We start from the raw sequence: 27,285 nt of genomic DNA, 5'->3' as shown, positions 1-27,285 counted from the left end.
TCAACCCTTGAACGTCTCAGATGCTCGTTTCGCTTTTCGATGAATTCTGTGCGGAAAATTATCATTGTTGGCTATTCTTACGGGCGAGATATTAAAAACGTTGCTTCTTCTGCGATGCTTTAGTCGCCAAAATTTTGGATTGCTTAAATAAGCGTCGGATTGAGGTTCCATGTATTTAATGTTACTTAAGATAGGTGTTTCTTTTTCTATTAAATGAATTCTTGATAAAGCAAGGTCGTCATAATACGGCGATCGTTTTATTATCGGGAGCAGCTTCCATTCGACGACGTCATTCGACCATTTATTATTTCTTAATCTCAGAAGCACGAAATTATTCTCGGGATCCGTATCCAGGTCACCCAGTTCGTCTAACTTAGCCACATATTTTTCCTTTAACGTATTTCTAGAAAGATTATCATTATCGTAAAGATAGTCGGTCATCTTCCAGTTTGCGACGCCATAAATTTGGCTTTTCTCTCGCCCCTGTCTTAGATTTTTCAACTCGATTTCAGGATCTATTTTCTCGCGTCGATAGTTTGTCACTCGATTTAATTTTACAGTGTTACCATCCGTTTCTTTTTCCGTTACCGAAACTTTCTGTCGCTCCTCCGAGACCTGAGGCTTCGCGTCGCTCGTTAAGTTTACAAAGCTCATACTTCCGTCCGCTGTGTCAATTTTTGTCTCACGATTTATAGTGCGAAGTTTTTCCTTAACCTGGTTATTGGCTCCCGCATTTGTCGCTAACTTTTCTTCCGTGCTGACTTCCGCAGCCGCGGAATCAATTGCCGCACCGGGTTTGTTATCCGCGAAAACATTGATTCTCCGCTCGGCCAATTCTAGTTTATTCTCGCTCTTTACGCCGTCACTTATTTTCGAATTATTCAATGATTCATCACGACGAATTTCGAGCGCTGCTTGAGATTTATTAGAATAATTTGTACTCTTGCCGATTGATGTCTCGCGAATTATGTTCTCTCGCTTCATTCGGGAACTTGTCTCGCTGATCGGTTTGCGTTTATCCCCTTTCGTCAATTTCTCGAATCGTTCTTTCTCTCTCTTTGTGCTATTCCTCATGTCTTTGCCAAAGGCGACCTCCTCCAGCTGTTCCTCGTTCTCTCTTTTCCAGGCTTCCCTCTTGTTGAGCAGTATCACTTCATCCTCCACGCGATTTTTCCCCTTTATGGGTAACAAATCGAGCAGCCTGTCATTCTCGGTTATCGCGTTTTTCTTATCGATTAATTCCCGCTTCCTCTTCCCACTCAACTTCGCATCGAGAATATCGAGCGAATCGTAAATTCTTGGCTTCTCAAAGCCTAAATAATAAAGCGAAGACTGATCGCTTTCTTCGGAATTTGCGCGCTTTTGTCGCGACTTTCTATACTTCGGCGATAATCTTGTTCGATGTGAGTAATCTTGTCCGTGATGTTTATTTTGTCGTCGCTTGGTCTTTCTATGATTTTCGTTCTTCTGATTGTGGAACTTCCGACGTTTCGTTTTACGCCGTCGTTTCGATGGGATTTTATCGAGGCTGCGCGGTTTTCTATGACCAAACGCGGCGTGACCTAGAAATTTTACAGTATAGTAGAGTAAAAATTTGTTACGCCATCTCATATAAACTTCTGAGAATATTTAAGTAGAAATATCATAAATATAACAAATTGCTCGCGCGTATCACAAAATATGCGAAATGATGATCGTGCGGGTATTTTGTCGTGCAATTTTCGGACCTGATATTACGCGAACGTAATTACTCGAAGTTTGAAAGTTCGGCCAAAACGTAGTTTTTTTTTTATCGATTCGATGCGGAAATAGTTTATCATGTCGCGGTATTTAAACCGAAAACATTTCCGATAACCAATTTTCCGATATCGGTAGTTTAAGGAACATCGTCCATAACATTTGTTTACCGCATTTTTCTCCGGAAAATTTGGCTATCCTTTAATTGTGAATTAAGAACAAAGCAAGTATAGATTATTATATTATATAGGATATATTATTTATAAAGTCTGTCCTCGCTACCCCTTTAAGATTATTAAATTCTTTCAAGAAGATTTTATAGTCTTGCTTATATGGGAATACCATTGTTAATATTATATTGATTTTTTCTGTATATTTTACAAGACGTGAGGAAAAATTTTATAGATACCTGTATATATGTATATTTTAAAAAGACATTGTAAAAGTTTTAAATACTAATCACCGGAAATATTACGTACTATTATGAAGCTGTTTATCTGCCGTTTCAAATGAGACGTTGTTGAACCGATAAAGATTATAAGTATTGATTGGCAAAGAGTATGCTTCTTTTGTCATCGAATAACTTGCGTTAGTGACATTAGGCACTGCGCTTTGATACTGTAAGATATTTCCGGTTCTAGCTCTAGTCGCTCCGAACATCGACGTAGGCTTTCTTTGTGTCTCTGCAGTTTCTCGCGCTTCGATGTATTGCAAAAGTAGGTTTAACTGTCGAATCTAAATAATCATAAAAGTCTTTTTTTGATATAAATTTACAATTATTTTTCTAATATTTATCTATTATTTGACATAAATTTGTGTCATTTTTAAGATATAAAATATTAATTAACAAAAAAATCATATAACTTATAAATGAAATCTTACTAAATAATCGTGAACTGTTTGGACTCTCGTTTTTTCTTTAGCAGTCAGAGCGTTATATTCCTTCACAAGAGTTTCTAATATTCTCACTTTTTTCTGTACATCACGAATATTTTCTCTTTCTTCCTGCTCTGAAATGCTGTTAAACAAGAATTTGCCTCCCGAGTATTGTTCTGGAGTAATAATTTTCTCACGAACCAATGGCAGCGGTGGTGTCTGAGGTTAAAAATCAATATTTATTCATTAATTTAAAAGCATGAATATTATATAACGCTTGAATATTATCTAATTAATATGTAATCGAAGATTATATGGAATATACTTCTTCGAATGATTCCACTTCTTGATCCACCTCCAGCATCCATCCTAAAAATTCTCGCATATCCGGTGATAAAGAAACGCAAGTTTTTCTTTGCACTTCGTTCAAAATTAGCGTGTCAAGGAGCCCCATGATTTTTTTTATCATCGCTTCCGTGTGATTTGTCTAAATCAAGAAAAAAATTCCAAATTGTTAAAATTTATTTTATGTATAAATAATTCTCTCGAATAAAATAATATCATGATTACTCCATCTTCGTCGAGCCCTTGTCGATAAATATTACCCGTTATCACGTCTTCCGTTTTGTGATCGCGGTGAAGTCCAGGACCAAAGACACTCTTCAGTCGATCATTTTTTTGGATCTATGATACCGGAACACTAATTATCATCAATCATCCTCGTATCAGAAAAACTCGTACACTCTATGCGTTAAATAATTTTTCATTTTCGATAAAAGGGACGTCAAAAATAGCTTTGATATCCCTTTACTTGCCTGTTCGAATATTTGCTCGACGATTTTTCCAGCCAGTTCGCCGTGAAGAGCCACGTCCATCTGCGACTCGTCGTCGACGTTGTCGGCTGCGAGGAGCAGCGTAATTTCCTTTCTCCGTGCATCGTCCTCCTCCGGCTTCACTGTCTGAAAAATCGTTCTTAATTCTTTTCTCTTTTTAATCCAGTCGCGCGATCTACGATGCGATCGGCGATCGCTCTTTCACTCACACTCTGATCCTCCACGTTCTCCACGTAAAGCACTTTTTCGCCCGGTGCCTCGTCCATCCCTGCACGAAGCAGCCCTTGCACGGCCGTTTTACTTTTCTGAATTCTGGTGCGTCCAATCAAAGGAGATGCTTTGTTCTTCTGCTTCGGGTTTAAATCCCGGTTAACGTTCTTCGACATGTCAGACCGATGTGCGTGATGTCTTCTGTTTCTACTTGAAGAGGAATCTGATTTACTTTTCTTAGCAGGTTTCTTCGAAGTATGCTTATTCTTCTTACTCCCTTTTCCGGATTTCGTCTTCTTTCTCTTATTGGTTGGAGGAATTTTCGAGTATCGATCAACATTTGGAATGTCGCTGTCCCAATTTCCAGTCTCATATCGGTGGTGCACTTCATTGGATCTATCTTCGAGGATATTCGAAGAATGAAACTGGTTATCCAGACTTCTGTCAATTTCATCGGAATCGCGTTGACTCATGTCGTCATAAAACGAAATAGCGGCTCTTCTGATTCTCGGTGTTTGATTATGTACGTATTTTTGTTCGGCAGCTTCGAGGTCACCATTTATATTAACCGTATTCATTAAAATTGATTCTTGAACATTTTTAGCCTTTCGATCAGATACACCATGATGATTGTTAAAAATAGGGTTTAATTCCCCTATTGTATTGTTGTACCAATTTTGTGAGTTCGACGAATTATCGTGAAAAGTTTGCGAGGAGACTCGAGATTTGAAACTTGTGTTAGCTGCACTTTCTACGTCTAATTTATTGTCTTGATCATAAGTTTTATTCAAGCCAAAAATTACTTTATCGTTTATAGCCTTCAGTCCTCTGCCCAATCTAATTTTCTCGTTATCATCGAAATCATCATGCCACTCTGGAGATTCCACGAAAGACTCGTCTTGCAAGTCTTGCGAACTAATCACCGCTTGTTTCTCCAAATTTAAATTTCGCTTTAATACTTCATGTGCCTTGGACTCAATGTATTTGCTATTTTCGTATGGAGAGCCGGAATCTATATCGATTATTGATTGTTCTTCGGCAAACCGGATATTTTTATCTCCTGAAATCTATACTAATTAATTACTTTATTTTGTTGTGTTGTTACTTTGTTAACTACTTCATACTGTTATGAAAAAAGGATTAAAACAATTACAGAAGCAAAGCAATAGGCTCCTTTTTGATACTATCAATAATTAAGATTTAGACAATCTCTGCACATGTTCTTCAGGTTTACTCTTAAAAAGAGTTTTTTTTCTACATAGTTCTATAGACTATGTATAATAGACTCAGGCGGAAAGAAATTGTAGACTTTTTACTGTTTTTGCGTTGTAAATATTACACTTGTTTATTAAATTATTTTTTTCTGGCATTACCAACCGGCCTGGCTCACTTAGCCCTGCTAAATGTTAATTATTAATAGTAAAAAAGACAAACATTGCAATAAATAATAATCATAAGCATACTGTAGATAATTTTGACTCGGTGGTTGTTCCAGCGGAAAATATATTTGGTGAATTTTTTTCCGTCAAACTCTGATCGAAACTGCCTTTAAACATGTCATCCATGACTTTAAGCGCAAAATAATTGCTCGCCAAAGTCCTATTCGAGTCCGCGTCTATTGATCAAATATTTCGAAACGTTATTGCCATTACATGTTATAAAAATAACAGCGGAATAAAACTACAGCAAAGAAATAAAAAAGGAAGAGTTAAAAAAGAAATGGGAATAAATTCGCGATTAAAATCAGAATTAATATAAAATGCTTGAAGATTATATGGATTATATGGGTAGATTTTATTAAAATGAAAAAAAAAAGTAAAATCTCTCTTTCATTCTTGATGATTGCACTGAATATTTACTCCTCCAAGATCCATCAATAGACTGGAATCTTCTTTGTGCGTTGTCGTTTTGACCCGAGCCGAGGAATCTATCGTTCAATGGCTGTAATTGAGAGGGATTTGTATCAAGCGTATCATCTGATTCATAGCGTAGTCTTTGATCGCCTCTGAACCGGGGTCTACTCTTTAATTCGCCATCAGGCCAATCGTATACGTTTTTCAATTCCTCGTACAGTGGCTTGATATTGTTTGAATCGTTCTCTTGATAATAATAATAATCTTCTAATCTGAAAAATAAGCTATATAAATTTGAACAATTCTTTGAATCACAAGTATATATAGCTATTACACGAATAATTTTGACAGTATCTATTTAGGAATTTTCTTTGATTAATATTTAAAGTTGATTTTTTATAAAAAAATAATATGAAATATTGTAATGATTATATAATTATGAGAGATTTAAATAAACTGTTTCTACAATTTAGCGTTAAATTAATTAATTACAATTGAGCAAAACTCAATGTATGAATATTTGAACTTTTTCGCGAATTTTTGAATAATACGTTATGTAATTTAAAGTATTTGTACTGGTCGTCTCCAAAATCTTCATGAAAATCTTTTGATCCCAACGGTCTGCTTTGCTCCATAATCTCGACAGGCTGAATATTCAACAAAATATTTTTTATTGCATCGGGATATTCTATGTTGGACATGTATTCTAAAGGTTCATTTGAGATAGTTTTCCTCTTATAGCTGTCTTCTGAATTTTTCGATGATGCTGTTCTGTCTTCAAACGGTTGGTTTAACCTATCAGACATCTATTTTTTGGTCATTTGCATCCACAATGAGCAGACAATATTTTTTAAATAAAATTTAATTAAAAAGCATTAAAAAATAACATTAAAAAAATATTGTCTGCTCATTGAGTCAATTTCATTAAATTGCATGTACTCATGTGCATAAAAAAAAATAGAAGATATTTTAAAATGTACATATTTATGGTGATTATTGGCAACAATTAATAATAAGATACATAGACTGTCATTAACTTTCAAAATAATTCAATTTACCGTTTTGACTTTATGGCAGCTAATTCTTCGTGATGAACATTCTCAAAATCTTTGTTTTGGTCAATCTCTTCCGAGTTTTCTTTACTTGATACTTGTCTTTCCTCATTGAATATATTTTCGAAGCTAGATCCTAACGAACTTGGCTTTTTATCATTTCGATCGCTAGTTTTATTCTTACGTTTGCCAAGATCGACTATGATTTCTTCTTTCGGCTCCTTGTTTTTTGCTTGTGTTTTTCTGAACCGTTCCTTCATCATCGCCTCAGCGTTTTCGTTCTTCTTTTTCCCTAAGCCTGACTTGTTAGATGGTTTGTCATCTATGGTCAATTAAAATATCAATGCTCAATTAATTATAAATTTATAATATTTTCGGATACATGATTTTAATGTAAATTTTATTGTGCTTACGTTCTTACCCCGCTTTATTTTTGCATTAATTAAAAGTTTATTATCATTGTTTTGAGGTTCTTGCTCGCTTATTGGCGCATCGCGCTCTTGCTCTTCATCATCATCATAATCATAATACTGGACCATGTCTAACATACTATGTCTCTTTCCTCTGTAAATATTACTATTTTTGTGCTTCTTGTCAATCTTTTGCTTAATCAACATATCAACTTTAGCTCTTACAGGATCAATTTGCTGTCTAAGATAAGATTGTCCCTGTCTTCTGCTTTCCATTGCCTTATCATTATCTGTAAATGTAATATACGTTATTTTTGTTATGAACGGCAAAATTGTCAAATTAGCTTTATACCTTTGAATACGTCTTCTTCTCTGTCATTATAAATCCCCTTAAGGTCTTCGACATTTTGATTCTGATATTCTTCATTATCTTCTTGTTTCTCATCGTAATTTATCGGCGCTTCTTTCTCGACCGCTATATTCCCTGCTTCATTATTGTATTCAAAGTTTTCATAAGGATACACAGATCGCTTATAACGAAGGTCATAATTGATTTCGGAAATCGGAGAATTTAAAGTATCTTGTAACAGGTGACTTTCTTCAGCTTTATCTTCGCGTTTCATTCTAGTCAATACTTTTTTTAAATTTGCAGAATCATTTATTTTACTTTGCTGTTGATTCTCATTAATGACACTTTCAGTCGTGGCATTAAAACCCGATCTCATGCTTTCTACCGATGAATCTATAGTTTCGCCATCGACTGAAATCGTGGAAATCCATAATAATTTCCTCTGTAAATTATTATCGGATTTATGGTACTCGTGAGCTTCCATTACAGCTCGAGTATCTTCCTTTACATTCATAGTCTCATTTCCGTTTGACCCGAGAACACGAATATCGATTCTATCGGTGTCCAAATTTCCATTCGATTTATTTGCGTTCCTATTCTCCTCGCTTAAAGGTGAAACCATCTGTTGCTGCTTTTGCAAATCGTTGACTGTCACCGAAGTGAGATCCCTCGGTATTACCAATTCACCAATTTCAGATGTGTTTATATATGAGATTTTCGGTTTCTTTGTCGCATCGGCGGCAGACTCAATCGGCGAAGTTGAATAGTCTTCCCTTGCATTTGTACTTCTTGACTCGTCGGCATCATCTTTGTTCATCTTCATCTTCGCCACGGACGTTCCGTCTTTTCCCATTCGCCGAGACAATCTTGTCGTCGTCTCTGCCTCCTGCTTTTGATACGGATGCCCTCGAGGCTCAAAGACCTTGATCACACTGGGTATCGGTTCGCGGTTTTGCTTTCGCATTCCGTCTACCTCGATTTCTCTTCCTCCTGCGGCTACCGTTGTTTCAACAACATAGCTACATGATTCATTTGTCGCCATGCCGAAGCCACGCGACATATTTCCCCGGGGAAACTCTTTTTCCGCGCCCTTCGATTGTCCGTCATCCATGCTGAATCGCGATATTTTTTGTGCCGCAATTCCTAATTTCTCTTCGTTGTTTCGATTTTTCAGGGACTTCCCCGAATCATCGTCATTTATATATATCGAAAGACGTATTGAATCGGTGTTTTTTCCAAAATTGGGTAAATTGATGCGATTTTCCTCTCTTTCTACATGATCGATACTTTTTAATATCATCTCGATTGTAGAATGGTTAATTTCCTCAGAATCCTTCGAAACTTTAGTTTGGTAATCACGTTCTGGTGTGTTATATGTTTGAAGACCCGTTTTTATGACAAACAATGATTTGTTATTAATGAAATAATCATTTGAATATGGCTCTGTATTTGAAGAATATTTTAATCCAAAAATATTTGTTTGGTTAGCTGTCGATGGGGTAATTGTCAAATTATTGAAATAATTATTTAAGAACAATTGTTTGTCTAGAAAATATTGCGAATTGGTAATGTTCATTTTGTTTGAAGCGTTCACTGAATTGTTTCCGTCGTGGCTGAGATAACTAGAATGTAATTTCGTGAAAGCTTCTTCAGTATTCCTTACATTTTCGAGAACGTCTTTAATCACTTGAGCTTTCAGATAGTTATTTTCAGGAAAATGAATTTGATCCTTTGTATAATTTGAAACAGCGACAAAACTCCTTCTACTGCGTTTACTGCGATCGTGTGATACTTTCGAATTTTGTTCTCCAAAATATGATCCTTGAAAAATCCGTGAGTCACTTTCATCTTCGTTATGTACGTTTTTTGCTCGTTTCAGCCTTCGCATTGTTTCTTTATCCAATGGGCCATCAAGATCTCCCCCAAGATCATATATTTCAACTGTCGACCTCGGTTCATTCCAGTTAGAGTCCCCTGAAAAAATTGATTATAGCAATGACGATAATAATGATGATGCCATTAATAAATATTACTTCTTGATATTGTATTTTTCCTTTTATAGTCTAAACTGTTTCTTAATCCTAGTACAGTTTTCTTCAATGATTTTAATGATAATAGTGTATTTTGAGTTTTGTCATTTTTTAATGCAACCGGAGATCTCCGTAAAATAGTGAAATCATTTGTATACATTGGATTGTTTAATGATAGTCTATCTTGCGTGTCAGGATGTAACTTTTCATCTTTGTTCAAATCTGAAAGTTTTTTTTTTAATATCTTCCTCTGATAAACAATTTTTTTAGAATTTTTTATATAATTTTTTTGCAGAATTTTTTAAGAATATTTATATAATTTTATAACATTTTTTCAAATTTTGTACTTATTGGAACATTTTTTATAAACATTTAGAAAAAACTCAGAAAATTTACATCTTTTCTAAGATTTTTTGTTCTATAATTTCTGATAAAATGTTATATAAAAAGTGTTCATTTTTTTTTTTTTTTTTTTTAGAAATTATGGAATGAGAAATCTCAGAATATTTTAGAATTTACGTGTGCCAAAAATTCTGAGAATAGATGCAGACTTTCTGAGTATGTCTGAGTATTTTTAAACAATGTTCCAATTCGTATATATGTTATGAGAAAAATTTTCATCAGGGATGTTATTTAAAATTAGATCAACGTTCTGAACATTTTAATTATTTCGACAATACCAGAATTAACGAGACCTCCACGAACAGGTTTGTAATTACGAAGCCATGTACTTCTACCGTTAGTCACTTTGGGATTCTCATTAGAATTCGACCAGTCGTCTGAGGAATGGAGATTCTTCTTTCCAGTCCAATCTTTCAGCGGCTGATCGGCTATCATTCCTCCTTCGTAGACAGCTCTATCCAACCTACGCTCAAGGGCGAAATGAATTTCTATCTATCTGAAATAAAAACCTCTAGCACTAGTTTTTAAAAGATTTGTTATTAAAAAATTAGTTATAAAAAATTAATACAGCTATGAAAAATTTAATTGCTTAATATAAATTAAATAATCCTATGAAGCATGTATAAATCTTTGTTTTTATTTTTATGTTTATTTTTACTTATTTTAATTTATTTTTAATAACGAAAAGAATTTAGAAAGATTTTTAGAAACGTGTGATGTGAGAAAAAAAGATGATTATTCTGACGCCAAAAATATTTTATTAATTTTTATAAATATTTGTTTATAATGTAACAATTCTCTTGGGTTACAAATCCAACAAGAATAAATTTTAATTATGTAATACATTAACATAGTTCTATCGCTTACGTGCCACGAAATTGATAAAGAGCGTCGTAGTCATCATTATCAGCGTCTCTCTTAAATGTCATGTCGTTATCCAGATAGACTCTCTGAGGTATATCGCGAATACCCTTCCGTCCGTATTTCTTCTTTTGCAGCATCCACATCGTTTCATAATTCCGATCGAAGCCCCTTTTGCCGCGTAACCTACTTCCATAACCGATATCAGCCCGTTCTAGGACATCCCCCATGTTGGATACCGTAGAATACTGGTTTGTATGCGCCAACGGACTGTATCGGAAACAGTCCTATTAAATCACTCGATAAAAATTGGCGCGTTTCTAAATTACTATAGAATGCAAATACGGATCGAGGTAACTTTTTCCAATTGAAGTAGACACTTCTACCGATTGAAATTTATGGAAATCGAATTAAGCCTACTAACAATTGATTGTATTGAATTTATTTTATTTTTTATTTGTTTTTATTCCTCTCTTTCTGCTTGTCAAAGTAACAAGCAACATAACAGGCCTCTTACAAAATAACAAGGCTCTTACTTATTTGGGTGAATTCTATGATTAATATGATGTGTAACATGATCTATCCACTTCAAATCGTTCTGCGCATTTAGAACGTCATCTAGAAATCTATTTAGGGCCGCGCTATTTTTCTGATTGCTGGTTATTACTGATTCATTCGCGGGATAATTTCGTCTGCCATCAACCTGTTCGTTTAAAAGATAATATTTCAGTTTAAGAAAATAATATCATATAGCTTCATAATACGTTAATTTTCTGATATTTTTACATTGTAAAAAATAATGCGTTAAAACAACATGCTTTAAACTACGTTAAGATGTCTCTACTTTTAACACACAAATTGGCAGGTTAAATTAACAAAGTGCATTTTTCTAATACACTTATGTGTGTTGAAAGAACACACGTGTTTCATGTTAAAAAAAATGCACTTGCTAATTTAAACCTACCAGTTTTGCGTGTCAAAAGTGGAGACACTTTAACATGACTTTCTAAAACGCGTTGTTTTAACAAATTTTAATACATCATTTTTTACAGTATACCGAACATCACACATTGTCTATGAGAGAGAAAAAGAAAGGGTGGAAAAGGGAACGAGAAAATTAACACTTGCATAACGACTCGTACTCTCGAATGTACGGTCGCAGGCTTAGAACGTTCTACAGCGGCATTCCTGCCGCGAAGACGACGGAATATCCTGCCGCTGACAATCCCTTCCTGCCACCCTCACCGGCACGTTAGCGCGTTATAATAATGCCGGATGGGTGTCCCGTAACGCATCGCGTACATACTATTTCGCTTCGTTCTTTTTCTGACGCGCTCGCGCGGCCAAAACAATGGGATTCTACATCCGGGAGCCGCGGACACGGGGGGGGGGAGTGCGGCATTATTAAAAATTCACTCCCTCCCCCTTTCTCCCCAGCCTGGCTGAAGTGGCCTCTGGCAATCTGCATCTCATTCCCGGTGGGCCCTTGTGCCATCAGGTGGCTGGCAGCCACCACCGGCAGCTAGCGCGCTGCGGAAAAGGGGTGGAAAACTTGAGCCCCGCGACGCAGCGGTTTCGCGGCAGGACACGACGTCGCGGTCGGTTTGCCGAACAAAAAAAAAGATCTTACACCCAATTACACGCGGCATTTAACTAAATAAAGACTCGCCTTCCGCCTCACCCTCGGTCTGCCTTTCGACCCAACGTAGCTCTGTACAGAGAGAGAATGCTTTTTATTAAACTGCCTGCGATGATAAAATGTCTTTGTTGGCAGAGACGTCTAATTTCATTAGAACGCATAAGTGTACATTATAAACCGCGTATATTAACCGATATGCCACGTAGTTGTCTAAAGTAATTTTTCAAATTTTTTGGAACGAAAGTACAAGGAAAATATCTTTCACTAATTTGTTTGTATAATTTGAATTATTTAAAATAATTCAAGGGAGTCGCATCTATTGCTGAGGGACGCATTAACAATTATTTTGAGTCGTATTGATTCCATTTGCGAGCGTGACGGTCCTTTTCGTAGATTCTCCATCAATCGGCCATTGCGGGAGTCGAGTACCGAAAGTGCGGCGGGCATAATCAATCACAAGGCATTTTCGGCCGCAATACGCGAGCGAAGAGAGGAACGATAGACGACAGTTCGCATAGTTCCGAAACGGAAACGGTAATATCGCTGGCCCGGGGCGACCAACCCTTTGTCATTTTGTCATTCGGCATAAAGACTGAGAGCTGGCGGGAGAAATGCTCTGCGGCAAGCAGCGTCGCTCTATGTGTGTCTCTCGCCAAAAGAAATTAACGCTTGATATATTAAAACGCGCTTGAGAACAGGAATCTGTCATCGCGCGTCGCTTTCGACTTGCTCAGCTATTGTTTCTTTTATCAATCATGACAGTGCGCATTCGTTTTGTGAAATTTAGCAGCAGAAAGTTTCTACGTAGAAAAAAAAATTGCGTGCATTATCGAGTAACGAAAAGGAGCGATTCTAAATTTATTGATGCAATATCAAAATAGTTTTGATTATGTAAATGTAATTTGATTAACCTTGTTATTTTTGTGTTGATGCGGCGAAATGGCCGATTTCTCTGAGTTTCGAACGGAGTCGGGTCTTTCCTTCATGTACACCGTTTTGCTCCAATCTTGTCTGTTCATTTCCGCTAAGCTGGATGTAGAAATGATGGCAAGCATGACGTAGATTAGAAGGTGTACTCGAAGGTAAAATGGTGAGAAGAAGGATGATCTGGCGATTTGTTTCATGCTGTAAAACATTTATAAGCTAATACTTCGAGATTATTTTTGACAATAATACCTAAGAAAAATAATAAATTGATAAAATTGTTTTAACTTGCTTTTTTTAAGCCGAAGTAATAATGGAAAAATAAGAAAAATAAAAATTGGTTTGATTTCAAAAAATGACATTATTTTTTTTTTAGAGTAAATAAATTATTTGTTCAAATTATTAATTTAAACGAATAATTTTTTAATCTAAAAAAGTACTGAGAGAGACAAATGTGAGAAATAATTCAGTTGTTCTGGTTTTAGAAATATATTTTATTTAAAAAACGATTTGCGTCACATATCCAAACTATTTCTTTAACTCTAATAAAAGGAACAACCAAAAATTTTCTTTAATTCAAAGAAACTTTTCTTTAACCTTTAGCAGTGCACAAATTTCATTAATTCAAGCAAACTTTTTGACTCAAAGAAACTTTTCTCTAGGTAAAATGTATTATCCTTGATCATACTTATTATCATATTTGTGTGCGAATATGTAATTCTACTTAATTGTAATTCTACTTTAGGAACTTCTTCAACTTAGAAAGGTGGAAAGGAACTATACAATTTTTTGTATTTTATTTTTTAACATACTTAGGATCTTGTGGCCATTGTCATTTTCTAAATAATAAATAACAAGCGACATTGCAATGTTTTCATTGGTATGGTATTATTTTTAAAAAGAATTTTATAATTTATGAATATTTTTTTTTATGTTTGTATACGAAAATGATACTTTTTATTGAGACTTTAATTTCAAAATATTCTTTAAATTTTACATATTTTCTCGTATAATTTTTCAAAAGTTTTGTATTTTATTTAGGATTAAATTATTTCTAAATTCTTTTTCCCTTCAAATTCAATGCTATTTTAAAAAGTTATTTTAAAAAATATACGTTTAAAAAAATTTGAAAATATTTGAGTACGCTTACATATTAATTATAAATTAATTTGAATTGAGACAATGACTATATTGATCGAAAGCAGATCTTAATGTTCAATAATTTTCTAGATGAATTTAAAAAATAAATTTATTTTTCAAAATTTCATCAAATTCTTATATTAAAGTGGAAAAACTGAAGAGCCTCTCTTTAATCATACCATGCAGTAGATGCATGCAATAAAATTTAAGAAAATAGTACGCATTGGTAACTTAAACGAGAATATCGGCGATCGATTCTCTGATGATTTATACGAGCCAAAGAAATGGGGCAAGTCGAATTCAATTTAGCAAGCGAGCGCGCGCAAGAGACTTCGTCACTTCATAAATTCGCCCGCGGAATTGCACACGCGTATATATATATGTGGCGCGCGAAGTATATAACGGACTATTAAGTCCCGATCTCGGGGAGACATTAATTTCACGGTCGCGCATAACTTTCCTGTCACAATTTGCATTCGGCCTGGGCCTCTCGCCGGAGCGCGTGGCGGGAAATTAAAAACGTCCGATCGTAAAGCCTCGAAAAAGAAGTGAAATATCATCGCCCTCGCATTCTGAATCGTAATCAGCCATATTACTCGCCGCGAGAGCTCTGCGTCTCGTTCGACTTCTTCGCGGAGCGTGGAAAACAAATCCCTTGTAACTCGAAAATTCAGCGGGAAGAACCGCCATCGATATGATCGCTCAATATTTATCAAGACAATAAATTATCTGAATCGAAGAAAATTGCCCATATAAAAGCATATTCGTTATGGACATTGGCGCGTTTTACGCACAATGATCAACCAAGGAACGAAACTAATCGCGCGATTGACGACTCGAGTGTCTATATTCTTATGCCCAATATCTTTGACATTTGCGAGCTTGTCCTTCTCTCGATTATTCATTGAAATAAAAACCGTCGAGAATTTGCTATTCAACAAAAGCGCAAGGAATAAAAGCTTAAGCGATCGTGCCGTTCTCCAGCGATCGCACAAGCGTGAAGGGGGAAGCCAGGGAAGGGTTTCCAGAAGGGTTGCTCGCTCGCCGTAATCTCTCCCGATGGAATGCGAGTCCGAGAGAGTCACCACCGCCCGCGAGTATCGTCATAAGCGTCATGAGCGAGCTAACGGCAGGAGAGATGGATATTTCGTCGTTTCGTCGAGAATTGCGAATAAAAGAGCAAGCTAACGAAAAATCAACGAAGGGTGACGGAGGCCGGAGCAGAAGGGGAAAGGGGAGAGGTGAATATAATGTACCGCGTAAGAGCCATTAGGTTATTAAAAACAGTGGTCGCTAGATGCGAATAATGAACCGGCTGGTAGCCACCGAGGGGCGCGATAAAGGCGGAAAATTAGTCCTGATAACTTCACGTTTGAATGCGGCGGGAGGGTGGCGTACGCGAAAAGGAGAACGAAAGGAAGGAAAACGAAGCGCGCTGGTAATCTTGACTCGGCCTCTTCCTGTGATGACGGGCTTGTTCCCATTCGTTCGATCGTTCGCCACGATGTTTTCTGTCGGCTGTGTGTTTACGAAGACATCGCGACGAAGATGTCTCGATTTCCTCAAGCGTGATTTCCTCACGCAATTTTCCTCGAAAAGGAGCGATACCCTTTTGGAATTAGTCTCGATGATCTTTGATTTCCTTTCGGGGATGATGGGAGATGGGAAGAAAGGAAGTTCAAACGAAGAATAAAACTGCACGGAAAGAGCAATTTTGCTGAAATACAGATTTGAAAATAATTACGTTGAACCATTAAAAAATTTATATTGGACGTTTAAGCTATTATAGTTATACTACAGTAAAATTGCTCTTTCCGTGTGAATGCCTATATTTATAACCCGTATATATAACTGTAAAAACAATATATTTTTATATACTTTAAAAAATAGTAAGCAACATTTCATAAATAATATGTGTAAAAATTACATAACTTATAGGAGATATATAAAAATATGCATTTTTACAGAAAATACTTTACCATTAATTGTTATAAATGTAATTTAATGTTTTATGTGGAAAATTGTTGTAACAAAAATATCTATATTTATAGGTTTTATGCAAGTGTTCAAATTTTTGCAACATTATGTAGCACAACGGTAACATCACATGTTATATTTGAAAAACAAGAAGATGAATATCATTCTTCGAAGCGGATTGTGGTGCTTAACAATATTCAATTGTTAAATATATTTTTCAGTTCTGTAAACTACGCGTCGACAAATTGTCGGGCTTAAAACGCAATCTTTAAACAAAAGCTAGAAATATTATTATTAAATCTTATCTCAAATTAATTTTAGATAACATTTTTATAACATTTCTATGACAATCTCGAAGCTTGAAAAATATATTTAATAATTGATGATTGAGAAATGTTATTATACTAAGCAAGATCAACTTTGATCGAAAAATGACATTTTTCTTTTTATTTCTTGTGTTATTTACATGTCAGTCTAATATCCAACTTATATTTGCATTTATACATTTGTACTCAAGACAAATTGTACATCATTCACTGATGCAAATTGTTATATAAATATTTGTATAAACTTAACTTTATTTGTAAATTTACTTTTATAAATTGTTTATAATATTACTAAACAGAAGAATAATTTTATTTGCAAATTGTAACTTTACGTGTGTAAATATGCATCTTTAATAGTTCCCGAAATCCACTTTAATAATCATAATTTTATATGTAATTTTTTAATAGTGTACTGTCAAATAAGAAGAAGATAAATAAATTGATTTTAAATCAGTTTATTTATTTGAAAACTTTTTGATACGATTATCTTTAATCTGACAATCACTTGCATATATACGTTTCTCAAAGATACAAGATAAATATTATATTTATTTTTCTTTACTTTTATGATAATTTTTGATACTATCAATACGTAATACTAAATTTGTGACTTGAGCATTTGAATTATCGTGATTTTTTGGCGTACAATTCAGAACGGAGATTACATGAACGAGAGAATACAATGCGAGCAGAAATTGACATGTCACTTATCGATTACAATTGCGGCTCTTTTTTCCCGAAATTTACCTGATATTTTGCGGCCACGAGCGCTGAATTAGCAACTCGTTTTCGCACGGACACTCATGCACGCGCCATCGACGATAACGTTCGCGAAAACGATCTGTGTCACGCTGTGCCGATTGAATTGTGCCCGTTGACGTCTCGCATAACAAATTTCGATCGAGCGCCGATTGTTTCGTATCGATTATTGATTTCAATAAATGCGCATACCTTCCCGCGGCTTGCGTTTCCATCATGTTTTTTTTATCATACATACCCAACGAAGAGAGCAAAGAGAGTGACGTTTGTTAAAGCTAGTCATTATATGTATTCGGTGATACTCACGGGCATTCAATTAATCATTGAAACGATAAAATCGTCATATGAATATCGAAGGATTTCTTTCGAATAGCTTATATCCAAAGCAAATCGGCGTAAAAATTTGCATTGTGCCAGACATTTCTAAATTACTGCGTGCAGCAGTAAACCCATAGCCATTTCGAAAATGTTGGGGGTTAAAACGCACCTGTGAAATACAACACGCGCGCGCGTCCCTCTTATGACTAGACGAGTTTATTTTCGCGCGCGGCGCGTACGAATGAAAACTTCTTGCATAGAGGGAATTTCGTTACGAGGCTTGCAGCCCTCGCAGGAAATATCCAAAGTCTATGGAGGCAGACTCCCGTAAGCGCGTTGAATAGGCTTCGCGCGTTTAATTTTCGCACGTACGTTTCGCGCGTGAACGAACGGGTAAATAAGGAACGTCGTATCTAGGTGAATAGTCGATTTATACGGTCGCCATATATAGCACCTTGTTAGTATTCGTACAGACGAATTTGGGCTAATCGCGCTCACTCGGAGGCGTAGATTTATTTCCGTTCGATAAGGGTATATACCTAACTTTGGATATTGGAGAAAATAATTTCTCGAATAAAGTCAAGTTGAAAAACATGGTAATCTTAATTGCATTGGTAGATAAAATTGAACGAAGCAGCAATGTTTTAATTATTTTATTAACGGTTTGTTATTGATAGTTTAATCATTCTCAATATAAACTAACAGTTATTGGCAGTTGAGAATCAAACAAAACGCTGATTTCTCTTGTTTGAAACTTGTAATCCTTAATTCTTCCCATAATCAGCATATATTCGTAGGTTTCGGTCCTCTTCAAACCTTCTTCGACGAAAATATAAAAATCTCTGCTTACAACATTTTGCTCGTTTCAAATGACTTTCGTTATGCATACTGTAAAATCAACTTTCAATTCCCAAATTGTAAGAAAATCTATAAATTTCAGTTGAAGATTACAAGTTTTACGCAAAAAATTGGCATTTTATTTGATTCTTAATTGTCAATTGCTGTTAGTTTATATTTGAAATGTTAGAGAATCGATCAATGAATTATTGTTATCAATAATTTTATGAAAAGCAATCCACATTGCTGCTATTGAGTTGTCAATAATTATTAGTATAATACAAATGTATCATATATTATGAATAACATTATACTGAATGAAAGTCTGATAATAACTGCCAAATGTATTTTGTTCAGTATATTAGTACAGTATTAGTATAATACTTATATAACCGTTTGGTAATAATTTCTGATCTTATATTAGTTAAAGATTGAATAACTATTATCTAGGTTTGATCAATATTAACTTGTAACTTGATTGTTATCTTTTAATTTGTAATAATGATTTCGTCAGCGTTCAACTGAATATTATTATATTAAGAATTATTAACTCATTATTACAAGTTAAAACTTGCGAATTGTTACCGCATTATCACGTTAATAATGCAAAACCGTCAATACAGCGTAATACAAATCGCATAATCACGAAGTTTTCCCCAGTGGCCAATTAGAATGCCCATTAGCTCAACGTACCCGCGTCACGGTATTCTTTTAACGACGACAGAGGCAGACGTCGGAAGATCTCGAGCGACGTGATCAATACCCGTTTATTCGACGCGTGTAAACGCACATCGGCTCGTGTACTGCAATGGGCCAACGGGCGTTTTGTTAAACTCGAGGCCGAACTTTTGTCGTAAACTATACGCTTTATACGCGGATAGAGAGAAAACGCGGCACGCATCTGTGCGGGACGATTAGGCGGTGCGGGGATGGAAAGGGATGAGGAAGAATCGGAGGGACAGGGTGGAAGGGTGATACGGGAAAGAGAGGATGGAAAGGACGGAGAGTGAGGAAGGCGGAAAGAGGAAAGAGGAAGCGCAAGGGAGCGAGGCGGTACGCGGGGGAGTTGGTTTCAATTAGGAGGCAGTAACTCTCCCGGGCATTGTTCATTTCACTCTAGATTTGTATTCCCCGTTTGTTTGTTCCCGTCGCATTTGCGTTAACCTGAGCAAAAGCGAGCCACCATGCGTGTATACGCGATCAGCCCGAGCGGAAAAGACGAGGCGGGAAAGGAGGCGCGCGATGACGGTTTCGGCTCTGATTTCCCAGAGCGGGCTCAGACGCGGGAAAATCAGGATGCGGAAGTAAATGCGGATAAAGATAAAATATTGTTATCTTAACTAAATATTCTCTTGTGTTCGCGTTTCACAAACGCATTTTTATCTTCAGTGTATGGTGCACCTTGTTATCATTTCTTTCGCGACAAAATTTTAGGCAAGCTCTTAATGACAGTTTTTCTCGTTCGCGAATTCAATTCATGATCGATAATGCAATCGGGGAATCGCGGGGACGCCGAAGAGCAGACACGCTGGATTTCGTTTATGTCGCCAGGAACTAACGATCCATTAAACGGCCCCCTCCTCCTCCGTCCATGACGATACGCGACGTTATTCACTTCATTAATAACCGATAAGCTCTTCCGACCATTATGCGGTCCGTACGCGAGCGAGAATTGATAGAATTCACTCGTGGATTTAAGTAGCGTGCAAAGGGAATTCGCATATCGCGCGGGCATGACGTTGACCGCGTTAATGGAGGATGTCGATCACGCGATATTGCCGCCAATTTTTCATAATGTCGCATTGGCCGACGGAATAATTCAGGCGGTCTTCATTAACGGAGCTGCGACAAAAATCGCATTTGTCGCATTATAAGATACGCAGTATCGCAAAGGGTTCCTAATTTTGCAAGTACCCACGCGCGAACGTCGTCGTGGCAGGGATGGCGGTGGCAGGGATGGCGCGGGTGGCAGCCTTACAGCCGATATTACGAGACGGTGCGGGTGCAAGCGCGGGGCCGGGTGGTAAACAATTCGAGGCATTTTAATGGGGCCCCCAGTGGGCCGTAAGCAGAACGTGAAACTAACGCGCGCGTAAAGACGCGACTCTCTTTCTCGGAACGAAGGTGAAGAAGCCTTATCCCTTAAGACCACCATACGACCATCGAAGGGGTATACGTGCCATAACGTGTCTTCGATCTTGGATGAGCCTTACTCTCGACTCTTGATCTTGAGCCCGGACTTGTCTCGTTTTATTTTTCTTCCTTTGTACGTCGTAGCGCCAAATCCAAAATAAATTTGTAGACAACGCAGGCTCGTATTTAACGAGTTTCTACGTGGCCTTCGATTTCTGCCGTTTCTCTCTCTCTCTTTCTCTCTCTCTCGGTGTCTTGTTCTCTTCATCTTCGATCACTGTGTCGGCAGTTACTTCTCGAAACAGATTATTGTACGATTTGTCAGATGCGTAGAAAATTAATAAATCACTAATAATAATGAGTTTAGTGAAAATTTAAAATGGTGGAAAAAAATGATTATTAGCGAGTCTATATGAGGATTTTTAGAAAAATTTAAATAAATTCAATGCTGTAAATATATAGCAGTTTATTTATAAATTTGAGTGTTGCTAAGAAAATAATGCAAATTCATCGCTATTCGCGGGGAAAAAAGCATTAGCGCCGTTCTTATTTGCCACTGTTAGCAGGTAGAACGTTTTCTGCTCTAGGTCGCTTAACATTTTGCATTCGTGGGAATTGCGCCGTGGCGCGAATTTTTATTTCCGTTCGCTCGAAATTTTAGATGGAAGAAGCCGAGTCGGGCGAGCTTTAAGCGCACGATGCTCTTAAGGGTTCGTTCACAAGAATGATCGTTGTAGCTCCGAGTGTGGCGGCGTCTAAACGAAATACGATAAGCACTTAGCCGGGCCGTATCTATCAAGCATAACCCTTATGCCGCTGCTTTGAGGGTGTGGTGTACCCTAGGGAGAGAGCCCGGGCGCAGGACAACCTCCTGGAATTTATACTACGGACCTCGCCCTCATCCTACTGCGGCTTTATCACTTATTCATATAGCGTTGCGCGAGGAAAAGTTGCCCTAAGTGCCTATAAACGTTTAGTCACCGAATGTTTCTGCGTTTCCTGCATCCGCGCGATTCGATATCATTCGATTCCTGTCACCGTGGAACCGGTTGACTCAAAGTGTAACGCGATGATGAGATAGTCCGTAATAATGACGCGAAAAATTCTATTCCCACTAATACAGAAGCAGAATTATTAAAGTTATATTTTTATAAGAAGGGCAGAGTTAATTTTTGGATGTAATAGGAAATTTCTGAATCATACCTTTAATTTATGATAACACAGTTAACATTATATGTATTTACGAGGATTCTAAATAACACACGTACAAAAATTTATAAAAATCGAGAAGCAGGTTATTGCAGTGTATTCATAGGCATTTTTTACGCTTTAAATTATTTGTTTAAAGAATTTCTGTGTTTTTAATTATTTTTAATGTGTAAATAAAAAAGATGCTTTCTTAGGAAATTTAATCGGGGTATTGCACGTATTGACAACTCTGTGTGCAACTGTATATCTATACATATACGTATTCGGTGATGGAAAGTTAGATACACAGTAATCGATACATACTGGCTTGATTATTGTGTAATGGAATGTAAATGCTAACACCTCTCTGGCTCAGTCTCGCGGTTAAGTCGGTATGTAATTAATTTTATTGTGACGGCAACTGGAATACCCAGGCGCTGCCTGCTTTTAATAAGAGGGATCTTCCGTGTAATTGGAAACAATCGCGGATTAAAATATCGATGTTCTCACTAATGATCCGTTTTCGTTAGCGGTTTGCGTGATACTCGCGTAATTAGTCGGGTCTGAATAAACCTAGGATCTAATGATGCTTATCGCCAGCTCGCTACAGTGTACAGACGGCAATACAGACGTCGCGGTTGAAATGATATACGATTTCGAGACGACAAAATCCCGTTTGATTCTCCTTCGGGATATTCCTTGGAATCCTTGTTCTTCGTATCACGCACTATCTCGAATCCTTTCTGCCCGAACTCGGAATTACTTGGGCGCCTTTTACGGATCGACATTTCCAAATTGCATAAATATGATTGAAACTTCACGTATCGTTCACTGCAACAGAAATAATCGTGCACATAAAATCAAATAATTAGAATTCAGTTAACGTAATTAATTTCTAAAATATGAAATTTGAATAATTGCACGATATTTTGCAACAAGAAAGTTTTGTATTTAATGCTACACTGTTAAATTCGTGATGTCGAATTACAAAGTTGAGTCATTCTTGATCATTTCTATAGCCGACTAAGTAAATTGCTTCTCTTTAATATATATCGTTAACTTAACTGAAATAATGCGGTTAAAAGATTCAACTCAACAAATGTATTAAATTTGATTCAAATTTAGTTTATTATTTGCTAGATGTATACATTAATATGAACGCTATACGTTAATATTTACTTCTAAGCAAATGAATTAGAGAAATGGGTTGATCAAAACGAGAATATTTTTTTAACCACGTATTTTGTGTTGAGCTAATAAATTTCATTATATTATACGTGGAAGTTAAAAATGTTATTTAACTGGTTTAAATTTGATTCTTTAATATTGACAATGTAAAAGTAGATCTTGAAGTAAAGGATAAGTAAAGAAAAAAGATTAAGTAAAGAATTAAGAATAGAAGAAACAAATCTTGTTCTTGTTACAAGTAGTTCCAATTATTTTATTTGTAAATATGATTCATGTGATGATTCGTAGTAAAATGTACAACGTGTTTATAAATATAATTTTTAATGCATTTGACAAAAGTAGGAATTAAAAACGCGGGATTATATCCATTCGAGAATGCAAAGGAAAGGGGGGAAAACCAAAGGATGGTTACAGAAGAACAAAGTGGAATTAAGCATCTCGCCTGAAGAGACTTCAAGTCAATTCAGCATCGTTCCTTCCCCTTCTTTGATACAAGGATTAAAATTTGTCCTTTATAGCGGCTTCTAGCCATCCCTGCTCTTCCAATATTAAACAGATGTTTCGATGCCAATCGTCTCGTATGAGTTTCTTGCTTTTTATCGCAAATTGCTTTATTACGCAGACTTACATGAGCAAGACATGCATATATTTCCGTTATTTTATTTGTTGATACGTTGTTAAATTGATGTGCTAATCACGAACTTTTTTAAATTGAATCAGTGATATTATATTTCACTGATCTTCAGATTTATAAACCCCATGTATTTTGCATTTTTATTTTATATTTATTATTTTATTTATTGTTTTTCTCGCATCGCTCACTTCTGCATTCGACGATGTGTGACGGAACAAGTAATCTACGCGCAACATTTAATTTTAATTTCACCATTTATAATATACAGTTTATTTCATTAAATATAATTCATGATACTGAAAGTGGTCCAAAACGAAGGTCTGAAATATTTACCTGCAATTTTCATTTAGATACATACATTTTTGACAATTGTCCTATATATTTTTCATTTAATTTTTCTGAGTCTATATAAATAATTTTTAATCTATTTATTTTATATCTTACTGATATTATTTTTTTTAATGAAATTTTCCTAATTTACAGTGCTTATTTATAACTCGATCTATTTATTAACTATTTACTGTCTTTCAGTGATAATATACTGATTTTGTTTTTAAAAGTATAAATAATTGTTCTATGTCATTAACACATTGAGAAAAGGATTAACATTTTGTCATCAATAAGACCTTACAATTAAAAATATGTTTTGAAGAACTAAGAATTTTTAGTTATCACAATAGAATTCGGGATTTTATAATCAGAACGTTTGAGAGACTTTTTATATAAAATTTCTGATTTGTCCCATTTTTGAACAGACATGCTGGTTAAATCTATCAGATTTCTAAATAATGCAATAAAACTTTGTAATTACTAATTACTTACAAAAATAAGCTTCTTTAGTTTTATATCATCTATCTCTGAATTTACATATGTGTGTGTGGAGAGTAGAGTCGAAATAGGTTTACAATAAAATTAGATTATATTGTTACGACTATTGCAATTATGCAAACGGCAGTTTTGACAGCGATGTTTTTCCATTACGCGGTATTACATGTTCAGTTATCTACACGTTGCGCGCCAGTAACAGTATCAAACTGTCATCGCGTTTGACAATTCAGGAAATTACCGTATCACGACAGGGGCTAATACTGCTGATTACATACAACTCGCGCTTCGGTATCGCGGCGACAAGATATCATTCGCGCGTGTTATACAAGACCCTTCAAGCATCTGGTTTTGATTATTCCTAGTTACGATAATAGATAGTTGAATCTCAGAAGACGCTCCCTTCTACATAGGAACACTAAGGTTGCGTAATTAGAAATTATGTAATAAAATGTGAAATTAAATGCAGGCTTTTACGCGATATTAAGTAACAATATAAACGGCGCCGCGCGTTCGTTTTCGAAAACGGAAATAATTCTAGATGCAAAGAGACTAATTTGTTGCTCAGTGCTCACTTTTGCGTCTTGCCACAGGACTTTCATTTTTGTAAAACTCGCGCATGTTCGGTAGCGATGGAAATAACAAACGGAGGGAATTACAGGAATCATCGGGAAAGCGAAAAGGGCAGCTCGCGCGAACGTATATTCTCGCGTCTCTGGTCATTTTCCCCACGAGAGAGCGCGGGGAAACTGCAAATTATTTTCCAGTCGTTCGCCCGATAACCCCCCCGGATATATAACGGGTGATCCGCCGAAATTCCCAGCGGGCGAAACGAGCGTCCCATACAGTCGCATCGGCGACGTCAGCCACGTAGACGGCCTCACGAAATATCCCGCCTTATGGTGATCCCATGGCACATCCGACGCCCTACGAGTACATCCCCATAATTCGCCCGTCGCACTTTGGCCGCGTGCGTTCACCGCGCGTGGATATGTTGCGCACGAGGTCTAATGGTATTGGATTCGCGATCTTTACGCGTTTCGGCGCGGTGACCGAGGATAAGGATAGTCTGCATCGGCGAAATTGAAACGAGACAACGAATTGTTGGCTCGTTTAAAGACGCAATTGAATTAAAAAAAGAAATGTATAACGCAAACATGCTTAAGGAGAGCCTCACGGAAAAAAGTAGATTGACTGATCGTGCATAGCTATAGCTTTGCTGCGCAAGTTCAACATCTCTAATTATGGAGATTTGGTAGTATAAAGAAATTATGTATGAAAACAATAAATGAATTGTTAGAGCAATTAGTTTGTTTCAATAAAAATTCTTAACGTAACAAGTTTTTTTCATTACAGCAGTACAAGTATTGCTGCGCCATCTTAGCTACAGCAGTTTTGTTAAAAATTCTAATCTACATTTTTTTCAGCTATAAAACTTTGCTACTTTAACATAGAAAACTGTTTGCCCGTATATTACAGCTATGAATCTGCTGAATCAGTGAAGTTCTTGGTTGTTTTAACAAATTTTTTTTCGTGTTTTAATATCAAATTACCAACAACTTTTTTAATGAAGGGATTTAAAGACATCTTATAATAAAATAATGTTAGTAGTTTGCTTTGGGATACTCTTAACTCTTTGTTGCATAGTGTTTTTTGCAAAGGACGCTTTTTTTGCCGTAATTTTATATTTTTACGTTTTTCATAATTGATATATATATATATATATATATATATATATATTTGTTGTATTTTTAAGATTTGTGTATACACATACATAATAAAAATATATAAACAAGAAGCTTTAACAGTGACATTTTTTAGAAACACTTTTATTTATCAGGGTATCCAGTCTTAGAATAAATTTCCCGATTTTTCAGTAATTACTATTTAACTGAAAAAAATGGCAAAATTTAAGCAAAAATTAGTGAATATTAGCCTGTTTTAAAGATCTGCTTTATTCTATTCAACAAAATTTCCTGATATTTTTTTACATTTTTTCAGATAAATAACAGTTCTTGAAAAATCAAGAAATTCCAGGACACTCTGTTTATGCTATTATACAGTTCAGGTTTTTAAAGATCGTATGTGAATTGACATTTATTCGTGAAGATACTCTTTGTTTTCTTCAGCGACAGTGTCACTATTTTTCGAGCATCAATTGCGTATTTCTTTGGAAACATCCCTCATTACTCGGTATACTCGAAATCTCATAATTAGTGTCTGATAGCAGTCGAGTAGCGATGATTTTCCAGATCGGTGCATCGGGAAAACGCGGATTTGAGCTACATTTCGTCGTCACACACACACACACACACAGATACAATATCTGTAGATATTTCCCCGATCAGTAAGTCTTTGCCTGCCTTCTATACCCGTCGTCACTTCTTTTTCATTATTTTTCAGCATTCTCGCTGGCAAATGTATCTGTGTCCTCGAGCACACTGCGCCTTTCATCTCTCATCCTCTCATCTCTGCAGGCGGAGCACTTATACACTTCGTACCCTCTCGGCTTCGCCCCTTTCCCGTCGCTCCTGCTTTGGTCCCATTTCTTGTCACCCCACACACCCCCTTCCGCCCCTGCCGGCGTTCCTCCGCGCCTTTATTTCGCGACACACTCGACTTCCTCGTCTTTCGTCTCCTTCCCGCCTGCCTGTCTCATTTGCGACGAACGGGAACATAACGTTGTGAGCTAAAATACATCGTGATTTTAATACTTTTAACTTCTTTATAATCCGCTTTACACGTACATCGAGGGCCGGTAATGCTGGCGACATGCTCCACTTC

General features: G+C 36.2%; 1 protein-coding gene across 1 annotated transcript; it reads right to left on the bottom strand.

Annotated features, from left to right (window-relative positions):
* On the bottom strand, positions 1 to 26,955 carry LOC105202175. Its single transcript, XM_039453748.1, has 18 exons — positions 26,861 to 26,955; positions 13,164 to 13,377; positions 11,150 to 11,316; positions 10,620 to 10,883; positions 10,031 to 10,215; positions 7,324 to 9,294; positions 6,983 to 7,261; positions 6,568 to 6,883; positions 6,086 to 6,304; positions 5,516 to 5,781; positions 5,120 to 5,271; positions 3,656 to 4,723; positions 3,429 to 3,572; positions 3,184 to 3,297; positions 2,939 to 3,100; positions 2,620 to 2,832; positions 2,217 to 2,472; positions 1 to 1,562 (listed from the first exon to the last, which is right to left on the bottom strand). The coding sequence occupies exons 1-18, from the start codon at positions 26,953 to 26,955 to the stop codon at positions 1 to 3; spliced, it is 7,647 nt and encodes a 2,548-aa protein (XP_039309682.1).
* Positions 26,956 to 27,285: the final 330 nt, after the last annotated feature.

Source organism: Solenopsis invicta, chromosome 9 (genome assembly GCF_016802725.1).
Source record: "Solenopsis invicta isolate M01_SB chromosome 9, UNIL_Sinv_3.0, whole genome shotgun sequence".
In the NCBI taxonomy this organism is placed as follows: Eukaryota; Metazoa; Arthropoda; class Insecta; order Hymenoptera; family Formicidae; genus Solenopsis; species Solenopsis invicta.
Note: the sequence above shows the minus strand (reverse complement) of the source record. Positions and strands in the feature narration are given on the sequence as shown.